This window comes from Oncorhynchus mykiss, chromosome 24 (genome assembly GCF_013265735.2).
Source record: "Oncorhynchus mykiss isolate Arlee chromosome 24, USDA_OmykA_1.1, whole genome shotgun sequence".
NCBI classification, from domain to species: domain Eukaryota; kingdom Metazoa; phylum Chordata; class Actinopteri; order Salmoniformes; family Salmonidae; genus Oncorhynchus; species Oncorhynchus mykiss.
The window spans coordinates 10,982,119-11,008,125 of NC_048588.1; the positions used below are offsets into that span (position 1 = coordinate 10,982,119).

The following is a 26,007-nucleotide window of genomic DNA, read 5'->3' on the forward strand; positions in this document are numbered from 1 at the left end:
TCTTTGGTCCTTGTCCCTCGTCTGGCCCTCTAGGCTTTGTACTGGGCTGGAGCATCAGCTGATGAAGCAAGAGCTACATGGAGTCTGAGAAGTCTTAAGAAATCGGTCTCTTTCCCCAGAGTTTCACAAACCTGGCCGTAGCAGACACAACAGCAGATAAGAATGGAGACGAGACAACCAAATAAGCCATGATGGGGAGGTCACTGTCTGGGTCAAGGAGGTAATTGTTTGTGGGTTTCAGATAGTGTCCAAAACACAGAGATCATATTATGTAATTATTTGGTCCAAACACAGAGTGTGAACATTGTCACTTACTAAAGTCATTGCTCTTGGCAAATTCCATTTTTCTGTTTAAAGCAATGGTCTATTTAACACATTTGTTTGGTTGACAGAAAAAAGATGGCATAGTAGAAATTCAAGTTCCAACTTCCAAATCCATTTTAAGCCATGCTGTGGCATCTTAAAGAGATTTGTTTGACATGTTTTTGATATTACATGCTTCCTTTCATTTGAAAAGAAAGACTGGTATCAATCTGCAGGAGCAGGGTAGACTGTGTGAACTGCAGATGGAAATTGAGAAGTCTCACGCTAGGTGCTCGACATCGAAGTAGCACATCAAAGCAATGTCAGACGATAGAGACAAAACAAATGAAGAATCTTAGCCAGCAAATGTTCTGAGTTAAATGACGACTTAAATTTCAAATCACAACATTGTTGTGTAAAGAGAATGGTCTGATGAAAGAGAATGGTATTTTGTCGTTACACTGACGAATATTAAGATGTCCTTTTTGGTCATGGACATTGTCAAAAGTTAGAGTCCAATATGTGCCTTCAGGAGAATGCAGCTGGTGCTCAAACATGGTAGCAGGGCTAAACAATAACATAGAATGTTGTGCACAGGTGCAGTCCTCGGATAGGAGGACAGGGGAGGTGGGTTGTAACACTACTCCTCCTCTCTCCCACTTCTTTATTATCTCCAGCAGGGCTGTCCAAAGTGGGGCCTGCGGGCCAAACATGGCCCCGGACTAAATTAGATTTGGCTTGCGAGAGGATTGTTTTTGTTCCCCTCCCCACCCAAGCCCAAACGTTTGGGCACTCTGAATTATGCAAATAAATTCTAGGGGAAGAGACTTAAATCCAAGATGCCACAGATGTTCAAGTCCTTTGTATTGAGAAGATTCCACTGAAGTGGCATCAGAGGCAATTACTGGAAAGTAAAAAATAGTTTTATTGGTTTGTGGCTGATTAGTAGTTCCATGTGAAGTGCTGCCAATAGTAAAACCCTTTCCCAAACGGAATAAAACTGTTTATACAGCTCAGAGTTGGCTGGGTGACTCCCCAGCTTTCGAACAATCGAATGAAAAGGATAGCAGGTTAGCATTTTTCATCATGAATCTTGTTCTGCAGGCAGCTCTGCAGTGGTCAGTAGCTGTCACAGTCACAATCTTAACACAAACCTTAAACTACAACCAAAAAGCTCATCTTTGTTTTCATGATTTTTGACAATATAGAATATTTTGACTTTGCACCTGGCCCATCTAGCAGAAATTGCTCAGTTCTGCCTCCAGGACAATACTCATCCCATTAAACAGCAACCTGCTAAATAATATAGCCCCTTCTTGTGTACTCCCTCAATGTCTTTATAGCTTGGTTCCAGATCCATTTGTGCCATCTTACCAACTCCAATTACAGTAGGAAATGGTAAGGCGGCACAAAGAGATCTGGGACAAGGCTAATGTTTCTACTCTCCTCCGCCTTCCCTAGAGCTGACATTTAGTAAAGACCACAGACCTGAAGTGAAAGGGTTGGCAACATTTTTATTGTAAATTATTTCAAATAAAAGACAAGAGATAAGATTTGAATTTCTGGTTGTGAAAAATAATCCAAAAATGTTTAAATAACAAAAGCAACAACAAAAATATGTACTCCAGTCCTGTATGCAATGATACATTTAAGGGTTTGAAATATGAAAACAACCGATTCTCTTTGCAGTGATTGATTTTAACATTCGAAAGGTTGCTGATGATGTCATGGCGATGACTTCACAGATACTGTTCACATGAAGGCCTGTCGAGGGATCGACTGCTAACCATAACTCTTGACTTCCCATGTGATGTTAAATTATCCAACTTTAAAAAATGACAGGGCCCTGTTGACTGGTAACAGTGTCACTTGTACCTATACTGTGATCAAAGCAACAAAACCCCTAGAACGTACAGTACCATTCCCATTTGACCAAGCCAACCTGTACATTGTACAATTGTCACCCCAAGTTCTCTTTGGGTGTGGGTGGGTTAGTAAGGCCACTGCACGTTTGGATTCACGGGCCTGAAAAAAGGTTCTGACAAAGTTAGACACATTATGATAAAACATCTGACTGTCAGAGGTGAGGTGAAGAGAAGATGCAGTGATTGAAAATTCCCTCATGATTGAAAAACGTTTGAGATTAGTGAAAAAAAAAACAATGAACCAACTCATGATGACATCTTTCCCTACGCATTAGAATGACAAAGGACAAGAACCATGAGGCCTGAGAGCCTTTAGCAAAACCACTGACAAACAAAGTCAGGTGGGACCTAACCTGGGTCGCGTTCATTAGGCACCAAACGCAAGAAAACTGACTGTAAACAGGTAGAGGCTCCTTCTTTCCCCGTTGCAAAAAGTTTCCAATGCGTGCTCTAATGAACATGACCCTGGTGTTCCAGACAAAGTTAAACTCCGTAACGTTGCATAAGCTATAGACAGACTCCGCAGCACGCTACCATACATTAGACTCTGTGACATGAAGAAAAGCAACAAGCTTCCTAGTACCACTGAAGACAAAGAACAAGGTACCGTAACGCACCAACACAGATTATTTTTGCCGTGTTAAAAAACATACATACATACAAAAGGTACTCAAAAAAATATATACTGTTAAATATACAGGACATGCATGATAGAAATTTACGACGGACCAAAGACAACTTGACAGGAAATATTTCCATAAGCCAAACAAAAATATACGAAACATGGTTAACCCTGTACTAACTGTGTTACACGTTCCCTTCTTGTTGATCCAAGCTCAAGTTTCTAGGCATCTGTTTTAACAAACGGTTGTTCCTACGAGTTAACAGATACAAATATAAAGAACGGTGCGACTGTGGACCAATGCTGCGTTCATAACTGTCGTTCATACGGGTTGACTGATAAAAATATAAAGAACGGAGCGACTATGTGGACTAATGCTGCGTTCATAACTGTCGTTCATACGGGTTGACTGATAAAAATATAAAGAACGGAGCGACTATGTGGACTAATGCTGCGTTCATAACTGCCGTTCATACGGGTTGACTGATAAAAATATTAAGAACGGAGCGACTATGTGGACTAATGCTGCGTTCATAACTGCGTTCATACGGGTTGACTGATAAAAATATTAAGAACGGAGCGACTATGTGGACCAATGCTGCGTTCATTATCAAATTCAACCTCCCTGATAAAAACTTTGATATTTACCACATTTACGACTGGGAAGAAAATCCACTTGAAAAAAATCCAACTCGTATTTACACTAAAAAAAATAAACACAACATGAAACATGGGACCAACACATTACATGTGCTGAAATAATATACACAAAATGCTTATTTTTCTCAAATGTTCTACACAAATGTGTTTACATTCCTGTTAGTGGGCATTTCTCCTTTGCCAAGATAATCCATCCACCTGACATGTGTGGCATATCAAGAAGCTGTTTAAAACAGCACGATCATTACACAGGTGCACCTTGTGCTGGGGACAATAAAAGGCCACTCTAAAATGTGCAGTTTTGTCACACAACACAATGCCATGGAGTGTGCAGTTGGCATGCTGACTGCAGGAATGTCCACCAGAGCTGTTGCTAGATAATTTAATGTTAATTTCTCTACCAAAACGTTGTTTTAGAGAATTTGGCAGTAAGTCCAACCGGCCTCATAACCCCAGACCACGTGTATCCACGCCAGCCCAGGGCCGCCACATCCGTCTTTTTCACCTTTGGGATGGTCGGAGACGAGCCACACGGACAGCTGATGAAACTCGGTTTGCACAACCAAATCCTTTCTGCACAAACTGTCAGAAACCATCTCAAGGAAACTCATCTGCGTGCTCGTCATCCTCACCAGGGTCTTGACCTGACTGCAGTATGGCGTCGTAACAGACTTCAGTGGGCAAATGCTTACCTTCGATGGCCACTGGCACACTGGAGAAGCGTGCTCTTCATGGATGAATCCCGGTTTAACTGTACCGGGCAGACGGCAGACAGTGTGTATGGCATTGTGTGAGTGAGCGGTTTACTGATGTCAACGTGTGACACATGGTGGCAGTGGGGTTATGGTTCCACAGGCTACAATCAACAGCCTGAACAACTATGCAAAGGAGATGCACAAGGCAAATGTTGGTCACACCAGACACTGATTGGTTCTAATCAACACACAACTCTTTTTTTTAAAAAGGTATCTGTGACCAACAGATGCATATCTGTATTCCTAGTCATGTGAAATCCATAGATTAGGGCCTAATGAATTTATTTAAATTGACTGATTTCCTCATATGAACTGTAACTCAGTAGAATCTTTGAAAGTGTTGCGTTTATGTTTTTGTTCAGTATACTATTGGGAAGCTCATCTATCATCCCTGAGCTCAGACTTCTCCCACATGCTGACCTCTGTCACCTACTAAGGAAATTACCTTAACTGCGTTTTTGGCAGTTAAATGTAATAAAACATTATTTATAAAAATAAATCAATTTATATGTTTTTTTGAACACTATCATTTGTTTACAAGCATGACAGCTGTACTTTTATTTTAAGGTTGACGCAACTTGTTGCACATTAGCCAATCAGCGTTTCTCAACTAGTTCAAAGCACGTGAATGCATCCAACCGGTATTTACGACTTCAAAACGGGCAATTACCACCTTCCCACTTGGCTATGAACACAGCAATTGTCCTCAGTCTAAAACACACAAAACAATGAATGGGGTCTAACTAATATATGTGTGTTTGCCTGATTGTAGATCTATCCAATCACATTTGACTACCAGTTAATGTGGGCCAGTGATGAGGATCTAAGGGGCTAGATTGGCAAGTGAAGGGGGATTGTCTAGCTTGTTGTGATTGATTTGCAGTGACATCACTACATGGTTGACAGACATTTCTAGACTACCGACCACAGTCCCTCTGCATTTCCAGAGAACATTAGAAAGTTACTCAATCAAATCGTCTAAATCGTTAAAAAGAGGAACAATGCAGTTACCAAAATGCACATGAACGAAATATATACTGTATTTCTCTCCATTTAAAAAAAGTCTATTCAAAATACATTTATACCCTTTTTTTCCAAGTCGACCTTACGATAGTCGTCTTTGGTGTAAGAAAATTAGCTATTAAAATCTACAGGCTATAAATGTTATTGTACAGGAATGGAAAGGAGAAGGTACTCGAGATCATTGAACTGATCGATATGGGGGGTATAATGATACCACGTATCTAAAATGATGCCATCTGGAATATTCCAAATATGTAAAGTGCTTGGGCATTAGTCCCTAACTCGAGGATGCGAGAGATTGTTACACATACATCCATTAAGAAAAATAAGGCAGATGGGTTTCATCCACTTAACTGTAATCTGAAACACCTACATTTGTTCAAAGCACAGAGGTGGATAGAGGAGGAAGAAGAGAGTACAGTTAAGTGGACCCTTTGATAGAAAATGAGAAACAAAGTCAGCTTGCTGTTTAGTCGTAAACGGACGTCAAACAGTGAAGCCCCAAGAGATTGTGAGAGCATCATCTTGATTGTTGACGATCGAGATTGAAAACATTTGAGTGAATAAAATGGAGTATTTTAGCAGCCTATTCACACACACAAACACACCCCAACTAATGATGTTGTATGGTCTTTGTGCAAATCAAGTAGAAGACGAGAGCAAGCACATATTCCTCTGATTAGAACAGTGGTGTGTGAGAAAGAGAGAAGGATAGAAACAGACGGGGAGAGCTAGAGAATAAAACTCAACCAAGGTTCTCCTCTTCTGAACCAATGAGAGCTTCTGACCAGGTTCAGGTGACACTTCGCTATTGGACCGTCCGTCCAGTCACACGTGGTGGAGGGGGAAGCGGGGGCAGAGCGCGACCTTGGGGGTGTGGGTTCTTGGTCCTCGGGCATCGTTCTCAGTGCCAATCCCGACTGTGTCACTCTGGGGCTCCAGTGTAGAACTGTGGCAGGTGGCATACTGCCATTTTCTGGAATGACTGTCTCAGGCCAGACAGACCCACCTAGACTCGTTAGGATGTCTTCCCAACTATCGGATTCTCTCTAGAAAGACAAAGAGAAATATTTACGTGGCTGTCTATTTGTGTGTGTGTGTGTGTGTGTGTGTGTGTGTGTGTAAGTAAGTATAGACATATCCATGTATGTGTACAAGTGTGGGTGAGTATAGACATAGGCATGTGTGTGTATAGGCATGTGTGTATACTTACTGGCTGCCGTACTGCGCGGTGCCGCTGCGGGTGTCGTGCTCTCTCTGCAGCTCCTTCAGGATGTGTGAGATCTGCCGCACTGTGTGGAATGTCTCCTTGGAGTCCTGGATGGTGAACAGGGAGTAGTCGTCCTGCTCCCTCAGAGGACCCTGGTACACAGCGATGCTGGCACACGCATCTGACCACAGGAGACAATTACATAAGGTCATCATCACAGGCTATCACAGCAAGCTACTGTTGCCAGATTCACACTAAAAAAGGGCCAAACAGAGCCAAGCCAATCAGAGCTGTACTGGGCTGGCCTCGTTAGTCATACACAATAGTTGCTGGAACCGAGCTGGAAAGGACAATGTGAAAAGAAAATATCCGAGCCAGCAGGGTACGGTTCAGGTGTGAATCAAGTATCAAAGTGTCCTGCATGCTGCACAAGCACACATAGATGCAGAGAAAATGCCTCATGCAAAAAGCCACTATAGAAACAATCTACTGTGATAAGAATACTTTTTATATTAATTAGTGTGAAAGTTGGGCGATTGACAGGTAGAATCCCTCTTGCCTTCCATCTTCTGTAGTTTGGAGTAGCTGGAGGTGAAGAGGGAGAAGATTCTCTCCGTCTCGCGGTCACAGTCGATATCCAGCTGTAGGTTAGCCAGCAAGGTACTGGGAGGGGAGACAGGGTCATGTTTATTAAGCACCAATTAGAAAGAAACAGAAAACCGGGAATTGTCCAATAACGCCACAGTGCTCCCTACTAAATAAGACTGATATAAGACTCTGGTGTCTGATACAAGTAGGCAGTGATTACGGTATGGTCAATTTCTTTGTTGAAGCAGCTGCTATCTCCTAGGAACTTGTGTTGATCTGAGAGGGAAGGATTAGCACCAGTACAAGAAATATGGCAAAAATGCCACCTGGGTCGATCAGAGTGCAAGATAGAACTATGAACCATCTAAAAAGGTTCTATGCTTAACTCTTACTAAGTTCTATAAATTGGTCTTTGGGTGCTGTAGCCCAGGAGTAAATTTGACTTTTTAAAAATAACACACAAATAACATTATTCATAATACACTCAGGATTATCTTAGTTTTTAGAAACATATTCCATTTTATTTATAAGAAAAGTGACTCCAAAATGACACAGTACATTATTTACCATTCATTTCTATTGGGCACAACATAATCTGAAACACAACCAAAACAAAACAGCAAATGCTGTACAGTCAAACTTAATGTAGTCATTGCATGCTATGAATATGGGACCAAATACTTAAACCTTTTACTACACATAAGTGAATTTGTCCCAATACTTTTGGTCCTGTAAAATTGGGAGACTTTGTACACAAAGTGCTATAATACTGTCACGCCCTGACCTGAGTATTCTTTGTTCTCTTTATATATTTTGGTTAGGTCAGGGTGTGACATGGGTGATGTATGTGTTTTTGTACTGTCTAGGGGTTTTATAGGTTTATGGGGTTGTTTACCATCTAGGTGTTTATGTATGTCCATGGTTGCCTAGATTGGTTCTCAATTAGAGGCAGCTGTTTATCATTGTCTCTGATTGGGAACCATATTTAGGCAGCCATCTTCTTTGGGTATTTCATGGGTTATTGTCTATATGATGTTGCATGTTTGCACTCAGTTTTGATAGCGGTCACGTTCGTCTTGTTATTTTGTTTGTTTGTTTAGTGTACTTTGTGTTTTTCGTCTTTCATTAAAAAGATGTATTCACATCACGCTGCGCTTTGGTCTCCTCAATACGACGATCGTGACAAATACCCTCAAATTAAATCTGACAGTCTGCACTTTAACCTCATAGTCATTGTATCATTTCAAATCTAAAGTGCTGGAGTACAGAGCGAAAACAAGAAAAAATATGTCACTTGTCCCAATACTTTTGGAGCTCACTGTATGCCTCTCTATTTATGCGTGGTGATACTTGGGAACAGATTTCCTCAATTAAAATCAATGAGGTCATTTCCTGGTGATTATACAACGTGTAATAAAATGTTATTGGAGAAGAGCTATTGGGGCGCCCTGATCTAGGGACTAGAGGTTGGTTTGAGATTCAGAGTTGAGTACTCACGGTGTGCAGGGTTTGCAGCCCGGCTGGCTGTCGCTCAGGCTCCTGCAGCAGAGCCAGGCTCCGGCCAAGTAGGCCGAGGGGTGGAAGGTGCCCAGGCGGTCCGGGTTACAGCGGCTCACTTGGCTCAGCACCTCCACCCACTCACTGGCCTCCACGCAGTTCCCCGCCTGCACGTACAGCGGCTTCTCACTGTGGAGCACCTGGAACATCTAAAAAGGGAGAGGAAAGAGGAGCTGTCTGTAACACACATTACATACAATATCTGACAGGCTGGGAATATGGTGTAAAATTAATTGCCCTTTGCACACAATTAAGATGTTATTTTATTTAGTAACAGACACTCATAGGCCACATGTGTATCTGTTCAAATTCAATGCGTAAACTCAAAGAACTTCCCTCACAACTTACATAGGACCACAGGAGTTTCCTGATCTGTTGACCTGACCAGGAAAACCTCTGAGCCTTTGCATTAGCTTATAGTAGAACTGTGCTTTACCGCTTACTGGTCAGGTAGGTGGCCAGGGAAAACTCCTGGCTCTAAACAGACCACAATAGACAGTCATGAGACAGGCTGAGGGGGTCATAAGTCCTGCTTACATTTTTGCGGTTAAAGGCACTTTCGTCCAGTTTCTCCACAGCCTGGATATTCTTCACAGGCATAATGCAGAGTGCTTCTTTCCCTTGGAAAACAAAAAGAAAAATTCTACGTAAATATATGCACACACACAAAATGTCTACATTGGGCTCTCTTACCCTTATATAAAACAGGCTACTGTAACAAGTAACAAGGATAGTAGCTAGTCTCAACGACAGAAAGAATCACGTCTCTGGATAAATTATATGGTAATATTCTTCAACTGTTAAAGAATAATCTGGAACCCACCCATGTCGTCTTGGTCAAGCTACATCACTAGGAGGAACATTGAGTTTGTACACCATGTGACCCTTACTACTAGAAGACGTGCAGCATTACACTTCGCACATACTCGTCCAACAAAAATACAAATCGAGAACATTCTTTTTACAGTCGATAGACCATTTCCAGCGCTGTGTCTGACAAAAGCCCAGGCCAAAACACACAAACCATGCACAGTTATAAAAGCAGTCTCAGTATCAGCTCCTGCTATTGGTATCTCTTCAGTCTCCACCTATCAGCTCACACTCCTTCCCTTCATCTAGCTGATAGAGTGAAGTGTCTGATCCACTGATGATACTTCACTGCACATACAACCCCCCCCCCCCCCCCCCTTCTTTCACTCTCCCTTACATATGTGAATCAAGGTGCATTGGGTGTGTGATGAATTTTGCCATATCAATCTCTCATTTAAGAGGGAGCGCTTTTCTCTGCCTGCCACCTTCCTCTTCCTCCGCATTGCCAGTCCGACGGACCCCCCCGACTCCACCACGCATACCTCCAGCACCATCAGGTTCTCTGCATATCTCCTGCCTTCCAGTTCAGTGCTCACACACACACACACTTCAGTTCATCTCCGGACAGCAGGCTACAAATCACTTAAGTTGTAAACACAGATCTTCACTACTCTGGCTACGTTACTGCATTCTGGTACATTATTTATGTTGTTCCTCTCTCTGAGTCGTTCCAATATCCAACAGGAGTCCCAAATCTAGAGCTGAGCTAGACTCAATGAATGATCTAAATCCCAATTAGAAATGCACTTTATTACAATGTGATGTTCAATGTGCTGCATTGTTGCCAGTAGCATTATGTCTAGGCAATCAGATGCACATCTGAACATTCTGATCCATGGTTCTCTTCACAATTTTACTGAAATCTCCTGCCAATATGAAGTCTGAAAGTGAACCCAGACACACTTCAGCCGAGGGCAACACAACTAGGTTGCGTCCCAAATGTCCTTCTCCCCTCCATTACAAATTGAAACCCATATAATTATTTTTTTTAAAGTTATGAGACAGCACACACTCACAGCAACATGAGACTTAGTTCAAAACCTCCCAAATGCCTTTCAAACTTTTTTTAGCACAGACTATTACTAACCCCCAAAACAGCACCACCAGAGCCCATGGTGCTTCAGCTGCACTGCCCAAACCCAGTTGTCACTGTCAATTTAGAGTGACACCAATCTAGAGGCCCCATCTGTCTGCCTGTTCTGCTGTAACAGAGCCAGCATTGCGGTGGCAGGGCACAGCTCCAGAGACCACTCCAACACGCACAAAAAAAACACACACAGATGAACACACATAAATGAACGTGCATGGGTAACAACATCTATGCTTATCTAAGGCATGTGGTTGTGGAGGAATGAGCAAATGTTGTGGGAGTATAGAATACAACCTACAATCTCCCAAACCTACACACCCAATACCAAAACTTGATGAATTAACATCAGGAAGTTGGATCCTTCACCAAACATGTATTTTCTGATGATTATCAAATAAATATTGTTTAAATTGCAGCTGTTTGCATGCCCCACATTTCTTTTCAAACCATGTTCTGAAGTGCATCCTCGGTCAATAAAATAATGGCGTTAAACCAAGCTAACTCCCTATGGAATTCAATATTGATGCATACGCTGACAGCAGGTTTTCCACATTCCAACAAAAACAAAATAATTGGATAATGAAATGTGTCAAGACTGACCGTTGACATGGTGGTAAAAAAAAGGTGGGGTGGGGGGGGGGGGGGGGGGGGGGGGCTCCGGAGACCAATGGATCTAGACTGGATTCTTTCTTCAAAGAGTTCATGTGAGTTTACTTTGCTCCAAAGACTTGAAGGACTAGGAGAAGGATTAGCTGGAGCTGTAGGGCCCGTTGCCCTGAGTCGAGGCCAGGATTTACATGAAACAAACGTTCAAGGATAGAGTAGAACGACAGACACACAAACTAACGATAACATTCACAAACTGACACACATACAGCTGCAAGCAGATACGCACGTGTAGGCAGGCCCAACCCTCGACCTCACTTTTATCAACACTCAACAGCCTCCTCTGTGTTGCTCTCCACATCCTCCATTCTGTTAGCCTGCATACTCACACTAAATTCTGTCATTGAAGTCATTTGTGGTGACTAGGGGAATGAGGGGCATGGTACAAAAAGTAATAAGCGATTGGATCGTGTATGACCAAATCAGAGTACCAAAGTCAATGAAGAATTATCAAACCTCTGCTTTACCCACATGTGTTCTGGCTCTGGCCCAACCCAACGGTTTCTGGACCAATCAGACAGACCAAATGTGTCCGCAGTCGGTGAAGGGTTAGAGACATACTCAGATCCAGATTCATTGTGGAGAAAAAAAACTAACATCCGTGGGTGTGGCGTAGCATTTGGCCAAAGCAAGGAGTCTGGGTAGCCAGGCAACCATTCTATCACACCCCTGTGAAGCAGTAGGTGCTGTTGTGGTAACATCATTTAAGTCTGATGATGTGATTGGAAGTTAACTGAACAGTAATGCTATTGGTCAACAGTCTCTATTTGAAGAATCTCAAATATATTTTGATTTGTTTAACTTTTTTGGTTACTACATGATTCCATGTGTTATTTCATAGTTTTGATGTCTTTCGCTATTATTCTAAAATGTAGAAAAGAGTCAAAATAAAGAAAAACCCTTGAATGAGTAGGTGTGTCCAAACTTGACTGGTACATATGATGAATATTACCTTACACATACCTCCCTAGCCCCTTGACACGCACCAAAACTGACACAACAGAGTGGATGAGGAAATGAGCCTTGGTAATTGTTGAGAAGAGTGCTGAGGGAACATTCTTGGTGGAGTGTGCCATGGACCTGGGAGCAGCAGTAAATTAACGGAAGGTTGTATTTGGCTGGGGCCTGTTCCAAACAATTTACGTAACTGATTGAAAAAGATTACTTGACATTTCAACAATAATTAGAGTGGAGGGAAAAACAAAAACAGTGTTACACAAGACCTTCGGCTCGTTTATGCAACGTCCAGGCTATCACACCATGTACAATATGGCTGGAAGCGTCTGGCTGCTATTGGCTTTCATAGGACTTAGAGATCGGAGAGGTCTGACAAAGTCTAAGCAGATCAGAAGACTTGACTTGGAATATGAAACAAATTAACTAGGCCTATATGAGCTTATTGCAGATCTCCGGCCATCAAGTTAGGTCTGATTACTAGGCTTGATTTCAACATGCCTTGTTGTCATTGGGGACAAAGCAGAGAGCTAGAGATGAAGTCCTCTGATTTGCTCAGCTTCAACTTCTGACAGTCGAGCCAAAAACCACAAAATGTGCCAACTAGAAGCCTATTTTTTGTGTAATTGTAGGGTCGTTTTTCATACCAGCATACTTTGACCTCAAACTTCATGCATGGTACACAAAGTGCGAGCAGGTTGGCAGGTCTGGTGTATGCGCGATACTGCTATGGCAGCAGCCCCCAGCATCTCATAGCCACCCTCTCTTCAAGAATTACAGGAGCCTGGCAGAGAAACCAGGAGCCTAGCGTGTGTGTGTGTGTGTGTGGCTGGGCTCCACTGAGGTGAGCTGAGGAGTAGAGTACAGGACACCCGCCAGGTAGGCTCCACTATAATGACCAGGGTTCTCACTCTCCCTCCTCTTCTGCCGCTCTCTGGCTGGCTCTCATTATAATGAACAGAGCTTACTTCCTGCATTCCTCCCCCTCTCTGTGGGAGACCAGTGGCCCGTGGATAGATACCTGTGGATAGAGCTCCATATATTCACCATCTCCCCTGGGAGATAAAAGCTAAGAGCCTTGTTCCAAACAGTGTTGCATGTCTAGAAAATCCACAATTTCAAAACAACTGGCTAACCTGGCCCATGGAGGGATCTGGTCCAACACTGCCCCCTATGGGGGACTCTGTGGTGGTGGCGTGTGTGGTTGTGAATCTGTGTGAGTGTGTGTGCATGTCTCACCTCTGTGCTTGTGGTAGGAGAGCTCCCTGCTGGTCACTCTAAGCCACCTCTTCTTAAAGTTCTTGCCGATGCGTTTCCTTCCCTGGGCCCGCTTCTGTACCTCCCTGTAGTAAAATAAATATAGACTTGACATTGACACAGTAAGTATGACTTTACAGCCAACAACCCATTTTTATGTGTAGCTTTCTTTATGAACCAGAAATATATATCAAAGTCAATGATCCCTCTTAGTGACAAACCCCTCTGGTCAGCTCAAACTCAAGTCACCTAACTTTTTACATTAAAGATTTAGTCCTGGACTAAAAAGCACTTTCAGTCCAGGAAACAGGCACAAAATCTTTACCCCACTAGCTAAAACCCAAATTAAATTGTATTTGTCACATGAGCCGAATACAACAGGTAATGCAGCTGGTCAGGATGCTCTCGATGGTGCAGCTGTAGAACTTTGAGGATCTGGGGACCCATGCTAAATCTTTTCAGTCTCCTGAGGGGGAAAAGGTGTTGTCGTGCCCTCTTCACGGCTGTCTTAATGTGTTTGGACCATGATTGTTGTCCACATCCCCAACAAACTAAGAACTTCAAATTCTCGACCCACTCCACTTCAGCCCCGTCGATGGGGACGTGTTCGGCCCTCCTTTTCCTGTAGTCCACGATCATCTCCTATGTCTTGCTCACATTGAGGGAGAGGTTGTTGTCCTAGCACCACACTGCCAGGTCTCTGACCTCCCTATAGGCTGTCTCATCGTTGTCGGTGATCAGGCCTACCACTGTTGTGTCATCAAACGTAATGATGGTGTTAGAGTCGTGCCTGGCCACGCTGTTGTGGGTGAACAGGGAGTACAGGAGGGGATTAATCACGCACCCCTGAGGGGCCCCTGTGTTGAGGATCAGCGTGGCAGATGTTGTTGCCTACTCTTACCACCTGGGTGCGGCCCACCAGGAAGTCCAGGATCCAGTTACAGAGGGAGGTGTTTAGTCCCAGGGTCCTTAGCTTAATGATGTGCTTCGTGGGCACTATGGTGTTGAATGCTGAGCTGTAGTCAATGAACAGCATTCTCACATAGGTGTTCCTTTTGTCCAGGTGGGAAAGGGCAGTGTGGAGTACAATTGAGATTGTGTCATCTGTGGATCTGTTGGGGCAGTTTTCGAATTGGAGTGGGTCTAGAGTTTCCTGGGATGATGGTGTTGACTTGAGCCATGACTACTGACATGACTGCTACGGGCGGTAGTCATTTAGGCAGGTTACAGGGCCTTAGGCATAGGGACTATGGTGGTCTGCTTGAAACATGTAGATATTACAGACTCGGTCAAAGAGAGGTTGAAAATGTCAGTGTAGACTAGAGGTCGACCGATTAGGATTTTTCAACACCGATACCGATTATTTGAGGACCAAAAAAGCAGATACCGTTAAAATTGGCCGATTTTTAAATATTTTTTATTTGTAATAATGACAATTACAACAATACTGAATGAACACTTATTTTAACCTAATATAATACATCAATAAATCAATTTAGCCTCAAATAAATAATGAAACCTGTTCAATTTGGTTTAAATAATGCAATAATAAAGTGCTAGAGCATTGGACTAGTTAACCATAAGGTTGCAAGATTGAATCCCCAAGCTGACATGGTAAAAATCTGTCATTCTTCCCCTGAACAAGGCAGTTAACCCACCGTTCCTAGGCCGTCATTGAAAATAGGAATGTGTTCTTACCTGACTTGCCTCGTTAAATAAAGTTGTAAAAAAATAATTATATATAATAAAATAAAAAATTGGCAAAAATCGGCATCCAAAATTACCGATTTCCGATTGTTATGAAAACTTGAAAATTGGCACTAATTAATCGGTCAACCTCTAGTGTAGACCCTTGCCAGTTGGTCCACGCATGCTCATAAGTGCACGTTCTGGTAATCCGTCTGGCCCCACGGCCTTGTGAATGTTGACCTGTTTAAAAAGTCTTGCTCACATCGGCTACGGAGAGCGTGATCACCCATCGCCCGGAACAGCTGGTGCTCTCATGCATGCTTCAGTGTTGCTTGCCTCGAAGCAAGCATAAAAAAGGCATTTAGCTCGTCTGGTAGGCTCGTGCCACTGGGGAGCTCGCGGCTGGGTTTCCCTTTTTTAGTCTAATGGTTTGCAAGCCCTGCCACATCAGACAAGTGTCAGAGCCGGTGTAGTAGGATTCAATCTTAGTAATCTATTAATGCTTTGGCTGTTTGAGAGCAGTGCGGAATTTCTTATAAGCGTCCAGATTAGTGTTCCACTCCTTGAAAGCGGCAGCTCTAACCTTTAGCTCGGTTCGGATGTTGCCTGTAATCCACAGCTTCTGGTTGGGATATGTACGTACGGTCGCTGTGGGGACGACGTTGTCGATGCACTTATTGATGAAGCCGGTGACTGAGGTGGTATACTCCTCAATGTCATTGGATGAAACCCAGAACATCCAGTCTGTGCTAGCAAAACAGTCCTGTAGCGTAGCATCCACGTCATCTGACAACGTCCGTATTGACCGAGTCACTGGTACTTCTTGATTCCTGCTTACAAGCAAACACTTTAGCAGGAGGACAGAATTATGGTCAGATTTGCCAAATGGAGGGCGAGGGAGAGCTTTGTACACGTCTCTGTGTGTGGAGTAAAGGTGGTCTAGAGTGTTTTTCTTCTTCCTCTGGTTGCACATGTGACATGCTGGTAGAAATGAGGTAAAAACAGATCTAAGTTTGCCTGCATTAAAGTCCCCGGCCACTAGGAGCGCCACTTCTGGATGAACATTTTCTTGCTTGCTTATGGCCTTATCAGCTGGATGTGAGCCACTCACCCCTCTTTGAGAACCACAGAATCCTCCACCCCGCTGGACTCCTTACTGATGTTGGAAGAGATCTCGTCTAGGAACTACAGACAAATTACACAATGTTAGAGGGAAACACCATGCAAAATCAGCAATGCAAAAAAAAAAAAAAACGAACATGGAAAACTGATTGGTGAGTTTTGACACGTGGTCTACAAAATCTAAATCTACAAAATATAATGTAATAGGAAGGTTCACAACCAACAACTCACCTTTTTTACTTTTCCAATACATTTGTCTTCTTGGAATGATTTGAAGAAATCGTACATGTAGGATTCTTTAAAACTAGACTAAAGACAAAAACACAGACAAAAAGTGTTTCTTTTGCTCAGAGCAGACCTACAGACAACCCACGGGGCAAAAACGGGTTAAATCAACGTTGTTTCCACATCATTTCAACGCCCCAAAATCTATATGATGATGTTGAATCAACATGGAAAACTAATTGGATTTGCAAAAAGTCATCAATAAGGGCATTGTTTTTTTGTTGTTGTCGACTTTTAACATAAATCCAATGACATGGTGAAATGTTTTGTTGATTTGACGTTGAATTCACATTAGTTGACAACAACCAAATGTTTATCAAAAATAGACCTTCAACTGATGTGCCCAGTGGGAATGAATGATATGATAGACATGTTGACTGACAGACACACAAGGGAAGATTGATAAATTGATTGGTGGGCATGTTGACAGGCTGATAAGACAGACGAATACATGAATACATACCAGTTTGTTTTTGGACAGGCTACCCCAGCTCCCCAGAGTCTGGATGGTCTTGGAGATTAGAGTGAGTGTTCGGGAGACCTCTAGGTCCTGACAGATGAGTGTACAAAAGACGTCAAATACCAGGGTCATGTTTTAAGGCACCGAACGGAATACATTTGTTATTTTATTTTTTAAACGGGGAGGGACTAGCTGTGCTTGTCCAATAACTTATTGTCAATTACAAACACTCGTTCTCATTGCCATTTCAAAATGTTTTTTGTTGTTGTGTTTATGAATCTATCCGTTGCGTGGCCTAATGAATATGACCGTTTATATCACAAAAATGTGTTTCCCAATGATGATTGGGAAACACATTTTTCAGAAATCAGTGTAAAAACAGTCAGCTTATGTGAATAGGCATCAACACATTTTTGGAAACTATTTTCCGATTCTCAAATCAGTCATGGGGGACCCTCATTTTTTGTTCTAACCCAGTACTAAACACTCCTAACTCAGTCAATCAAGGGTTTGATGATAGGTTGAGTATTCGAATCAGGTGTGTAATTGCTGGGTTAGAATAAATATGTGCTCTCCCCGAGCGTCCCCCAGGAATTAAATCAGAAACACTTATGTAATCTACCCTTCCAAATATGCAATTTTTGAGATTCAAGAATTACTAAGCATTTTTGTCTTGTTCAGCCTTTGTCAACTCTTATTATGGAACAGTTATTTTACTAACATAAATCATTACACACCATTCCACCATTTTGGAAATAAGTGAAATTCCAATGTACATGCATGTAATTACATCATCGCATGCAACATGTACAGTATATGTGTTGTATGATGTAGGCCTACAGTGAATGTACATTTCACATTCAAAGTCACTGCTACTTAGTTCTGCTGTGCTAAATGGCTTCTTTGCATGCTTTTTAGTCAGCCCTGGTTTCAAAGGAGTTTCAGCTTGCCACAGAATTCTCCCTGTTACGAAAGGGTCCAACCGCTCCCTTCAACTCCATCTGAAGATGACCTTCTGGGAATGATAGAAGGCAAACCTCCATCTCCTCAGAGGTCTAATAGTCTTCAGCATCAACAACACTTCATACGCAACCACTGGCCGGCGGATTAGAGGAGAGTAGTACCACACACACACACACACCTCACCGCACCATCCTAAATTGATTACAGATTCTCTAAACGTCCTTTTTAAGGACCAATGAGCATGTACTTCTGGAGTAAATATCATTCACAGACTCTTACTGTATTTAAAATGGCCTGAAATGCTTTTAGCGATGCTCATGTTCAACCACATATCCCTTAAGAGAACTTGGGTATGGGCTTACTGTAGTAATCTAAGTGAAAGGATTGTCCTGGGATTTTGCACAAAAAAAAATAGGCCTATCACCTGTAGGACCAAATTCTAACATTTAGGCTACTAATAAATGACATGGTAAAATGCTAATTAGGCCAACACAGTAATATCATAGGCTACATGGGATTCATTAGAATAACTTGGCTAAAAATTCAGTAGAAGGCTAGACCTAGCGCAACTTTATTATAAAAACAGTTGACTGATGTTTCAAGCTTGGTTTAGCCATGGTCCTAGCCTACTTTTTATTTATATTTTACCTTTATTTAACTAGGCAAGTCCGTTAAGAACAAATTCTTATTTTCAATGACGGCCTAGGAACAGCGGGTTAACTGCCCGTTCAGGGGCAGAATGACAGAGTTGTACCTTGTCAGCTCGGGGATTTGAACTTGCAACCTTCCGGTTACTAGTCCAACGCTCTAACCACTAGGCTACCCTGCCACTTTACAAAGGTGTTCCCGGATTTCAATGTTTGTTTTTCTTTGTTGCTGCTGTGGTCACTGCTGGAGCGATTTGTCCATGGAAGAGTGTGATACTTGGGATGTTCTTTTGGGATGTTCAATTCTTTTTTTGTTGTAGAATGACTGAGGTCGACACCTGTGATTTTTAAAGAACATCTTACTCAAATGCATGAAAAGGGATAGTGCAAGATTTTGGCAATGAAGCCCTTTTGCTACTTACCTAGAGTCAGATGAACTCATGGATACCTTTTGTCTCTGTGTGCAGTTTGAAGGACATTTAAGGTAGTTTCGCTAGCCATTGCTGCTAGCTGTTCCTATAACTAGCTGCTTCCAAAGACTTCAATGTGTGTGCTAATGTGTGCTAATGCTAGTTAGCAATTCAGTCACTGTGCTAATGCTAGTTAGCAAATGCTAACTTCAAACTACATGCAGACATAAAAATGGTGAGAATGAGAATCTTGCACTAACTCTGGGTAAGTAGAAAAAATGCGAGGAGTCGCTGCTAAATGAATATAGGGGGAGCACTTCACATCTAAGTAGCCATACCATATCACTACAGCGTAAACACAAGGGATACCTCCGATGTGACACAAAAGTAAAAAAATATAGGCATATGGGCGTACTCACAGGATGGTGTGGGCGGAGCTGGAAGGTGTGTGGCGAGAGAACGGCGACGGCAAAGAAGCGTAGGAACACGAAGCTGCTGACCGCCGAATACTGGACATGAGGATCATCTGCAGGGGAGAGGAGGAATGGAGAGAAGGAGACGGGTGAAGGAAAAAGAAAACCAAAGCTCGGCTTGCTCCCTGTCCTTATCCATTGACTGCTCAATGGTAAGAAAACAAGGATGTCGTTTTTTGTTTTGGGTGAGCGATCCCTTTAAAAAAAGTGCCAATTCGTATAAGCATGGTGGTTAATGAGAACATGACTTACACCAAGCTCCAACACTAGCTTTTACTTGAAGGGCCTCTGTCATACATACTACGGGACAACCTCCTGCACTTTAGTCAGGCTTCTGGCTCCACCTCATGGTGGACATGGTCTCTACAACATGCTGCTTACTGATGGAAGATACTTTATATTAAAAAAAAGACTGATAAAGTAACTAGATAATACTTGGGAAAGACTGGCATAATATTTATGTATCTAATCTATCATCTTTTCTTTTGGATAGAGACCTGGACCACACAAATGCTTATAACAGGATCTACACGAGATCAACTCGATATTTGCGGTATGAAAACATCTCAGAAACATTTTTGTGGTTAGTGGACGTTCTCTCTAATGTGATGAGGCACAGTAAGTATCGATGAGAGAGCTGTGACTGAGGAATAGGGTTACAAAACTCCAGAAACTTTCCCGGAAATTTCAGCAAACCACCAAACTGAGTTTTTTTTAAACCCGGGAACTTTGGAAAGTTTTCCGGAATTTTGAAATCATGCTGAGGATGAGGAGGTAGGATGAAGGTGAGTAGAGAGGATAAAGATGCGTGTGATGCCCTGCTCACCTGGGAATCGCTTGGAGGCCAGTTGACGCAGCGAGCGGAACACGTCACACATGAGCGGGGGACAGCTGGAGCTGGATTGGGTGATGGACGAGAACACCTTCTGAACGTACCCCTGCAGGTTCTCCTGGAGAGAGGACGGACACACACGTTGTGAACACACACACACACACGTCGCTTCTTAACACTTCACAATATACTGATAGACAGCTTGCGATGCACCGGACAAATGTATACTGTACCTTGTTGACCTCAACGTTATCTCCCTCTTTCAGTTTGATCGGGTCAATCTCACAGGTTTTGTTTGATTCACAAATCTACAAAATAAATTGAAGATGTTATGCTGAGTTTTGAATGCATTTTCAAACATGTTGTTCCTAGGTTAATGAGCTTTTATGATTTGGTTCATAGCACGGCTTACTTCTTAGGATCTGTGTTAATCTATGATATAATCAATTTGCTCACATCATTACCTAGGTAACATATGATGTACATTACCTCATCCAGTACAGGCTTCAGGGTGACCGTCAAGTAGCTCCGCCCTACAATCTTCATCATGTCGTCGATGCAGCGCGTTGCCAGGGAGTTGCCACGGAAAATGGTGTTGGCCTCCCTAGACAGACAAGACCGGGTTCAGAGGTCAGGATACCTATTCACTTTATTGAGCACTACTTTTGTCCAGAGCTCATAGGGCCGAGGAGAAGTGTGTCCTACTCACTGAGTGTTCTCCAGCTCCAGGGCAGCGATGGCGGAGACGAAGGACACCAGGCGGCTGTGGTGGAGTAGCAGGCGGACCACAGGCAACACCGCCTCATACCTCTCCCTGCAGATGTCCCCCAGAATGTGGGCCGCTGACGCCGAGATGGGCTGAGACGGAGAAGAGCGATAAATAGAGACAGAGATAAAGGCACCATTCTGTGAGCGATGATTGGTCAGCCACTAATGGTTATTGGTTGACTGCAATTCCACATGTATACAGCCACCACTCATGACAAATTACTGGCAACGGTGTGGAATACAATGTGGGGGCTGTGGGCGATGTTTGACCAGTGACAGTTTTAACTGATTGTCGGTCCTACGCGTCCTCTATTGTACACTCACAACTTTCTTCCTTTAAGGGATACTTCGGGATTTTGGCAATGATGCCCTTTATCTACTTCCCATTTGTATGTCCAGTATGACAGAAGTTAGAGGTAGTTTCGCGAGCCAAAGCTAACTAGCGTTAGTGCAATGACTGGAAGTATCAGCTAGCAACTCCTTTAAGTTCCTTAATGAGCATAATGTACCATTCAGACAGACCGACAGACAGGAGCAGGTATGTGAATTAGACAGGTCTGAGGTTAGCACCTTAATGTCTGGGGACTTGAGCAGCAGCGTGCGGAGCGGTGTGTAGCAGGCGGATGGCAGCACATTGTCTTCTGTGTAGGTTACGTTGAGCCTCAGAGAGCCCAGGTCATCTGTCTTGGACTTCCCGTTCCCTTTGGGCTGGAGGAGATACCTGTGGACCAGGGGAAAGACACCCAACAAAAACACACCCAGTCAGCTATACAGAGTGATGGCCAACCGACACCGTTTTTGACAGTGGGTTGGGTTGCACATTTACCAGAATTTCACAACCCTAGTGGTGAGACGCAAATGATACTCATTTCATATGTATAAACTGTATTCTAGTGAATGCCACTCCGACATTACTTATCCTAATATTTATATATTTCTTAATTCCATTATTTTACTTTTAGATGTGTGTATATTTTTGTGAATTGTTAGATACTACAGCACTTTTGGAGCTAGGAACACAAGCATTTCACTACACCCGGAATAACATCTGCTAAATATTTGTATAGTTGTGGGTCTGTATGTTACAGTGTGCATGTAACGATCATCCCTCCCTTTCTCTCTACACACTAGTCTCAAGGCCCTCATGCCAAACGCATAGATCAGTATCTGCATAATCCCTTATCACCTAGATGCGCGCACACACACTGTTTACAGAACGCCACCATCGCAGTGTTCAAAGCAGTCTGAGGACACAAAGGAAGGAACCGGTCAAAAGTTAACACAGATATAGAGTTGCTAGACCGGGGGACAGGATCTGGCACAGGTTAATCTCCAGGTGCTACACAGAATTGTTTATCATTTTGAAAACAGCTGTTTGAAACCACTGTTTAAAGCTGGTGGACCAAAACCGAAAGAAACTTTCGGTTTTGGTCTACCAGCTACAAAACAGCTGTAAAAACTATATTTGTTGAGTTACAATTTAGACGGTACAATGATTCCCTACACTATTCAGTGCTTGTTTTCTCAGATAAACTGAAATTGAGCTAACAGTATCAAATTTTAGCAACCAGGAAATGACAGAGCGATTTCCACTAGATAAAAGTCAGAACAGTTTTCGCAGTTTGACAACAGATGCCGCTCCGGCAGGAGAAATCAATAGGAGCATTTTACAGCCAATCAGTGCTGAGGAGTATTTCTGTCTGTAATAAAGCGCTTTAGTGGGGGAAAACTCGTTCTGATTGGCTGGGCCTGGCTCCCCAATGGGTGGGCCCATGTCCTCCAAGGCCCCCCCAGTCATGTGAAAGCCGTAGATTAGGGCCTAATTAATTTATTTCAATATTAATTTCCTTATATGAACTGTAACTAAGTCAAATCTTTGAAATTGTTGCATTTATATTTTTGTTCAGATTAATAATGAATAAGACTATATGGACGGGGGGGACCTGATCCTAGATCAGCAGTACTCCTACCCAGATTATTTCTGAGTATTGGCCCAGCTCTTTAACAGCCGCCCTACAATGTGCAGATCTGATCTAGCATCCATGGATCTACGCGGAAAGAAACTCAACACTGTGAGGGGTGTGACGTAGGAGCGTCGGATTCTGGTGGCTGATAAAACGAGGCGAGTAGCAGCGGAGTACGTAAGAGCCTCTGTGTCACGTCCCCGTATCGGTCCTTGTCATCTGCTAATCAGCCCATTCATGTCAGATAGCTAGCTAGCGCTGCAGTCAGATTACATTCTTCAGGTTGGGATCAGAAGCAGCAACAGGCGTGTGGCTGCGTGCAGTGAGTGCACAACGTGTCCATGTGAGAGAAGCGTGTAAAAGTCACCCAATTTTTCTAGCAGACTATGTGGCTCGGTACATAAGGAATAGGGTGCCATTTAGGATGCAATCAGTGCGTTTGAGTGTGTAGTTAGAAGTGAGAGCTGTGGGCTCCTATGGGCACGCGAATGCTACATGCACCTTTGCATATTGGTGTGTCAGTATGTGAAATCTCCCAAGTTAGTGTGAGAAACCTGGCTCGGAAGCATCAGGAAGACAAATGTGCGAGGTGAACCTGCGATGTCACCGTTCTTACCAGGCCCTGTGAATGTGGTCATTTCGTAGAATCTTGACAGATACCCGCGTCTCCCCAAGGAAAACATCCTGCGCCAAATTCCCATTGTTCCACAAGTCAACTCTGCAGAGGAGCACAGAGAGAGAGATTCCAATGACACATACTAATTGAATGTGATATTTGCAAATACACGTTAACTTTCTTTTTATCTACAAATAAGGGACCAATGCCCCTTCCCTTTCCAAACATACCACTTCACCATTGGCTGACTGACACACTCACAGAAAACACAACCACATAGATATCTTAACACAAACACACTGAAGTGTTGGTCTTTACCTGTGTGAAGTATACAAATTGCAGTACACTTGAAAAATACACATGCGATTAAAATCACCTCAAATCCAAACCTGAAAGTTATGCATGCGTGTTTACCTCTCTGCCCAGCCTAGTCTTACCCCACTGTAAACCCAGTGAGCTATGTGTCAGTCCGCTGTAAGTGATGCAAACAGAGACAACCCCCACAGATCCTTAACCACCATTTTTGCATTACACACTACACCTGTTGTGACAAACACAATTACAATCAAATCTGGTTTAATTCAAAACACCCTGAAAACCCTCTCCCCGACTACAGATGACAAGTCACTCCAGAGAGATGGAGGTATGGTGGTCTGTTTGCCAGTGTGGGAAAAAAAAAAACAACCCACAGATGTTCTGTCAAAGGTCAGAAGGAAAATGGAGGGAAAAAGAGAAGTAAAAGAAAGAAGAGAAGAGCGAACATAGCGGAAAGATGAGGGAAAAATAAGAGAAAATTGAAGGAAGAAAGAAAAGAAGAGGAATGAAAAGAAGAGGAAACAAGAAGAGGCACACTCACTTGATCTCCAGCTTTTCAATGTCTTCCTCCTCTACTTGGAAATGAGACTTTTTTGTGTAACTGTTGGGCCTTGTGACCTGGGGACATCAACAAGACGGAATTTACATCAGTCTTCTCCAGCAAATAACAACTCATGAATTGTCAAAAATCAGACAGACACCTAAGTTGCATTCATTAAGGCATGCAACAGAAAATGGTTGAAATGTTTTTGGAATAGAAAACTAATGTGAGCATTTCTTAAATGGACAAGTCCTGGTTGTCCCTTCCTGTTTTAGTCAGTTGACATGAGATGAGATGACATGAGCTGCCAGATATAAATTACATTTACCTCAAAGTAAAATGTTTCCTCAAACTGAGGGTCACTGGTCTTCTTTTTCACCTTTGTTTTCTTCTGGTCAAACCTAAGGAGAGAGAAGAGTCAGAAATATACTCAAACCTTTCTCATGGGGGTCTATATGAAAGAATAAAAAATGAAATAATGCCTAAAATTGAAGTGAGCCCGTAATTATGTTCCACTGCAGAGGACGGTAGTCGAGTCTTACCTGGCAGGCCCAACGAGCGAGACAGTGGCATACGGGTCACAGTTCTGTCCACTGATCAGAGGCAAGCCCTGGCATTCTATTATCCTGGGGGAGACAAAAGCAACGGGAGATTGACATTAGTGTTTCTCAGATCAATTTACTGTGTTCTGACTATCTGACCTACCACTCACAATGTGCCACATAGATGACATATGCATGCTACAAAAACTGTAAAACATGCACATGACATTTTTTGTACATTCATTAAAAAGGGAAATGTCACAATTTTTAAACTTCCTATTCATCACCTCCAGCACCACCCCTAACCAACATGTGAAAATGGCACATTTCTATGTTATGAAGTAAAAAAAAAGATAGAGGAAGATACATTTCCAGTGCATTGTGTGATTTTAACCAATTATGAGTAGTCATTACCTACTAATGATCTAATAAAATCAGTTGAGGATGTCATTGGAAACACTTATCTTCCTCAATCTTTTTAACTACAAAACATAGAAACTTGCCATTTTCACTTACAATACATGACCAAAAGTATGTGGGCACCTGCTCATCCCAAAATCTGCTCATTCCAAAATCATGGGCATTAATATGGAGTTGGTCCACCCTTTGGTGCTATAACAGTCTCCACTCTTCTGGGAAGGCTTTCCACTAGATGTTAGAACATTGCTGCAGGGACTTCCATTCAGCCCCACAAGAACATTAGTGAGGTCGGACACTGATTTTGGGCGATTAGGCCTGGCTCGCAGTCGCCGTTCCAATGAATCAAAAACGTGTTTGATGGGGTTGAGGTCAGGGCTCTGTGCAGGACAGTCAAGTTCTTCCACACCGATCGACAAATCATTTCTGTATGGACCTCGCTTTGTGCATGGGGGCATTGTCATGCTGAAACAGGTAAGGGCC

The 26,007-nt window shown here is 42.8% G+C and overlaps 1 protein-coding gene across 2 annotated transcripts in view; it reads right to left on the reverse strand.

Annotated features, from left to right (window-relative positions):
• Positions 1-4,291: 4,291 nt before the first annotated feature.
• LOC110503738 (ras GTPase-activating protein 2) overlaps positions 4,292-26,007 on the reverse strand; it is a 41,472-nt gene continuing 19,756 nt past the window's right edge. The window contains exons 6-24 of one of the 2 annotated variants that reach the window (XM_021582223.2): positions 25,108-25,191; positions 24,894-24,966; positions 24,566-24,642; positions 23,710-23,811; positions 21,700-21,850; positions 21,071-21,219; positions 20,851-20,965; positions 20,595-20,669; positions 20,356-20,479; positions 19,476-19,582; positions 17,040-17,126; positions 16,523-16,600; positions 16,281-16,354; positions 13,463-13,566; positions 9,181-9,263; positions 8,584-8,792; positions 7,058-7,161; positions 6,502-6,679; positions 4,292-6,337 (exon numbers count right to left, since the gene is read on the reverse strand). In XM_021582223.2, coding sequence (XP_021437898.2) covers positions 6,307-6,337; positions 6,502-6,679; positions 7,058-7,161; positions 8,584-8,792; positions 9,181-9,263; positions 13,463-13,566; positions 16,281-16,354; positions 16,523-16,600; positions 17,040-17,126; positions 19,476-19,582; positions 20,356-20,479; positions 20,595-20,669; positions 20,851-20,965; positions 21,071-21,219; positions 21,700-21,850; positions 23,710-23,811; positions 24,566-24,642; positions 24,894-24,966; positions 25,108-25,191 — 2,005 coding nt within the window. In that variant the 3' untranslated portion in view covers positions 4,292-6,306. Of the gene's footprint in view, positions 6,338-6,501; positions 6,680-7,057; positions 7,162-8,583; positions 8,793-9,180; positions 9,264-11,244; positions 13,245-13,462; positions 13,567-16,280; positions 16,355-16,522; positions 16,601-17,039; positions 17,127-19,475; positions 19,583-20,355; positions 20,480-20,594; positions 20,670-20,850; positions 20,966-21,070; positions 21,220-21,699; positions 21,851-23,709; positions 23,812-24,565; positions 24,643-24,893; positions 24,967-25,107; positions 25,192-26,007 lie in introns of those variants that run through there. The other variant, XM_021582224.2, reaches the window with a different exon arrangement.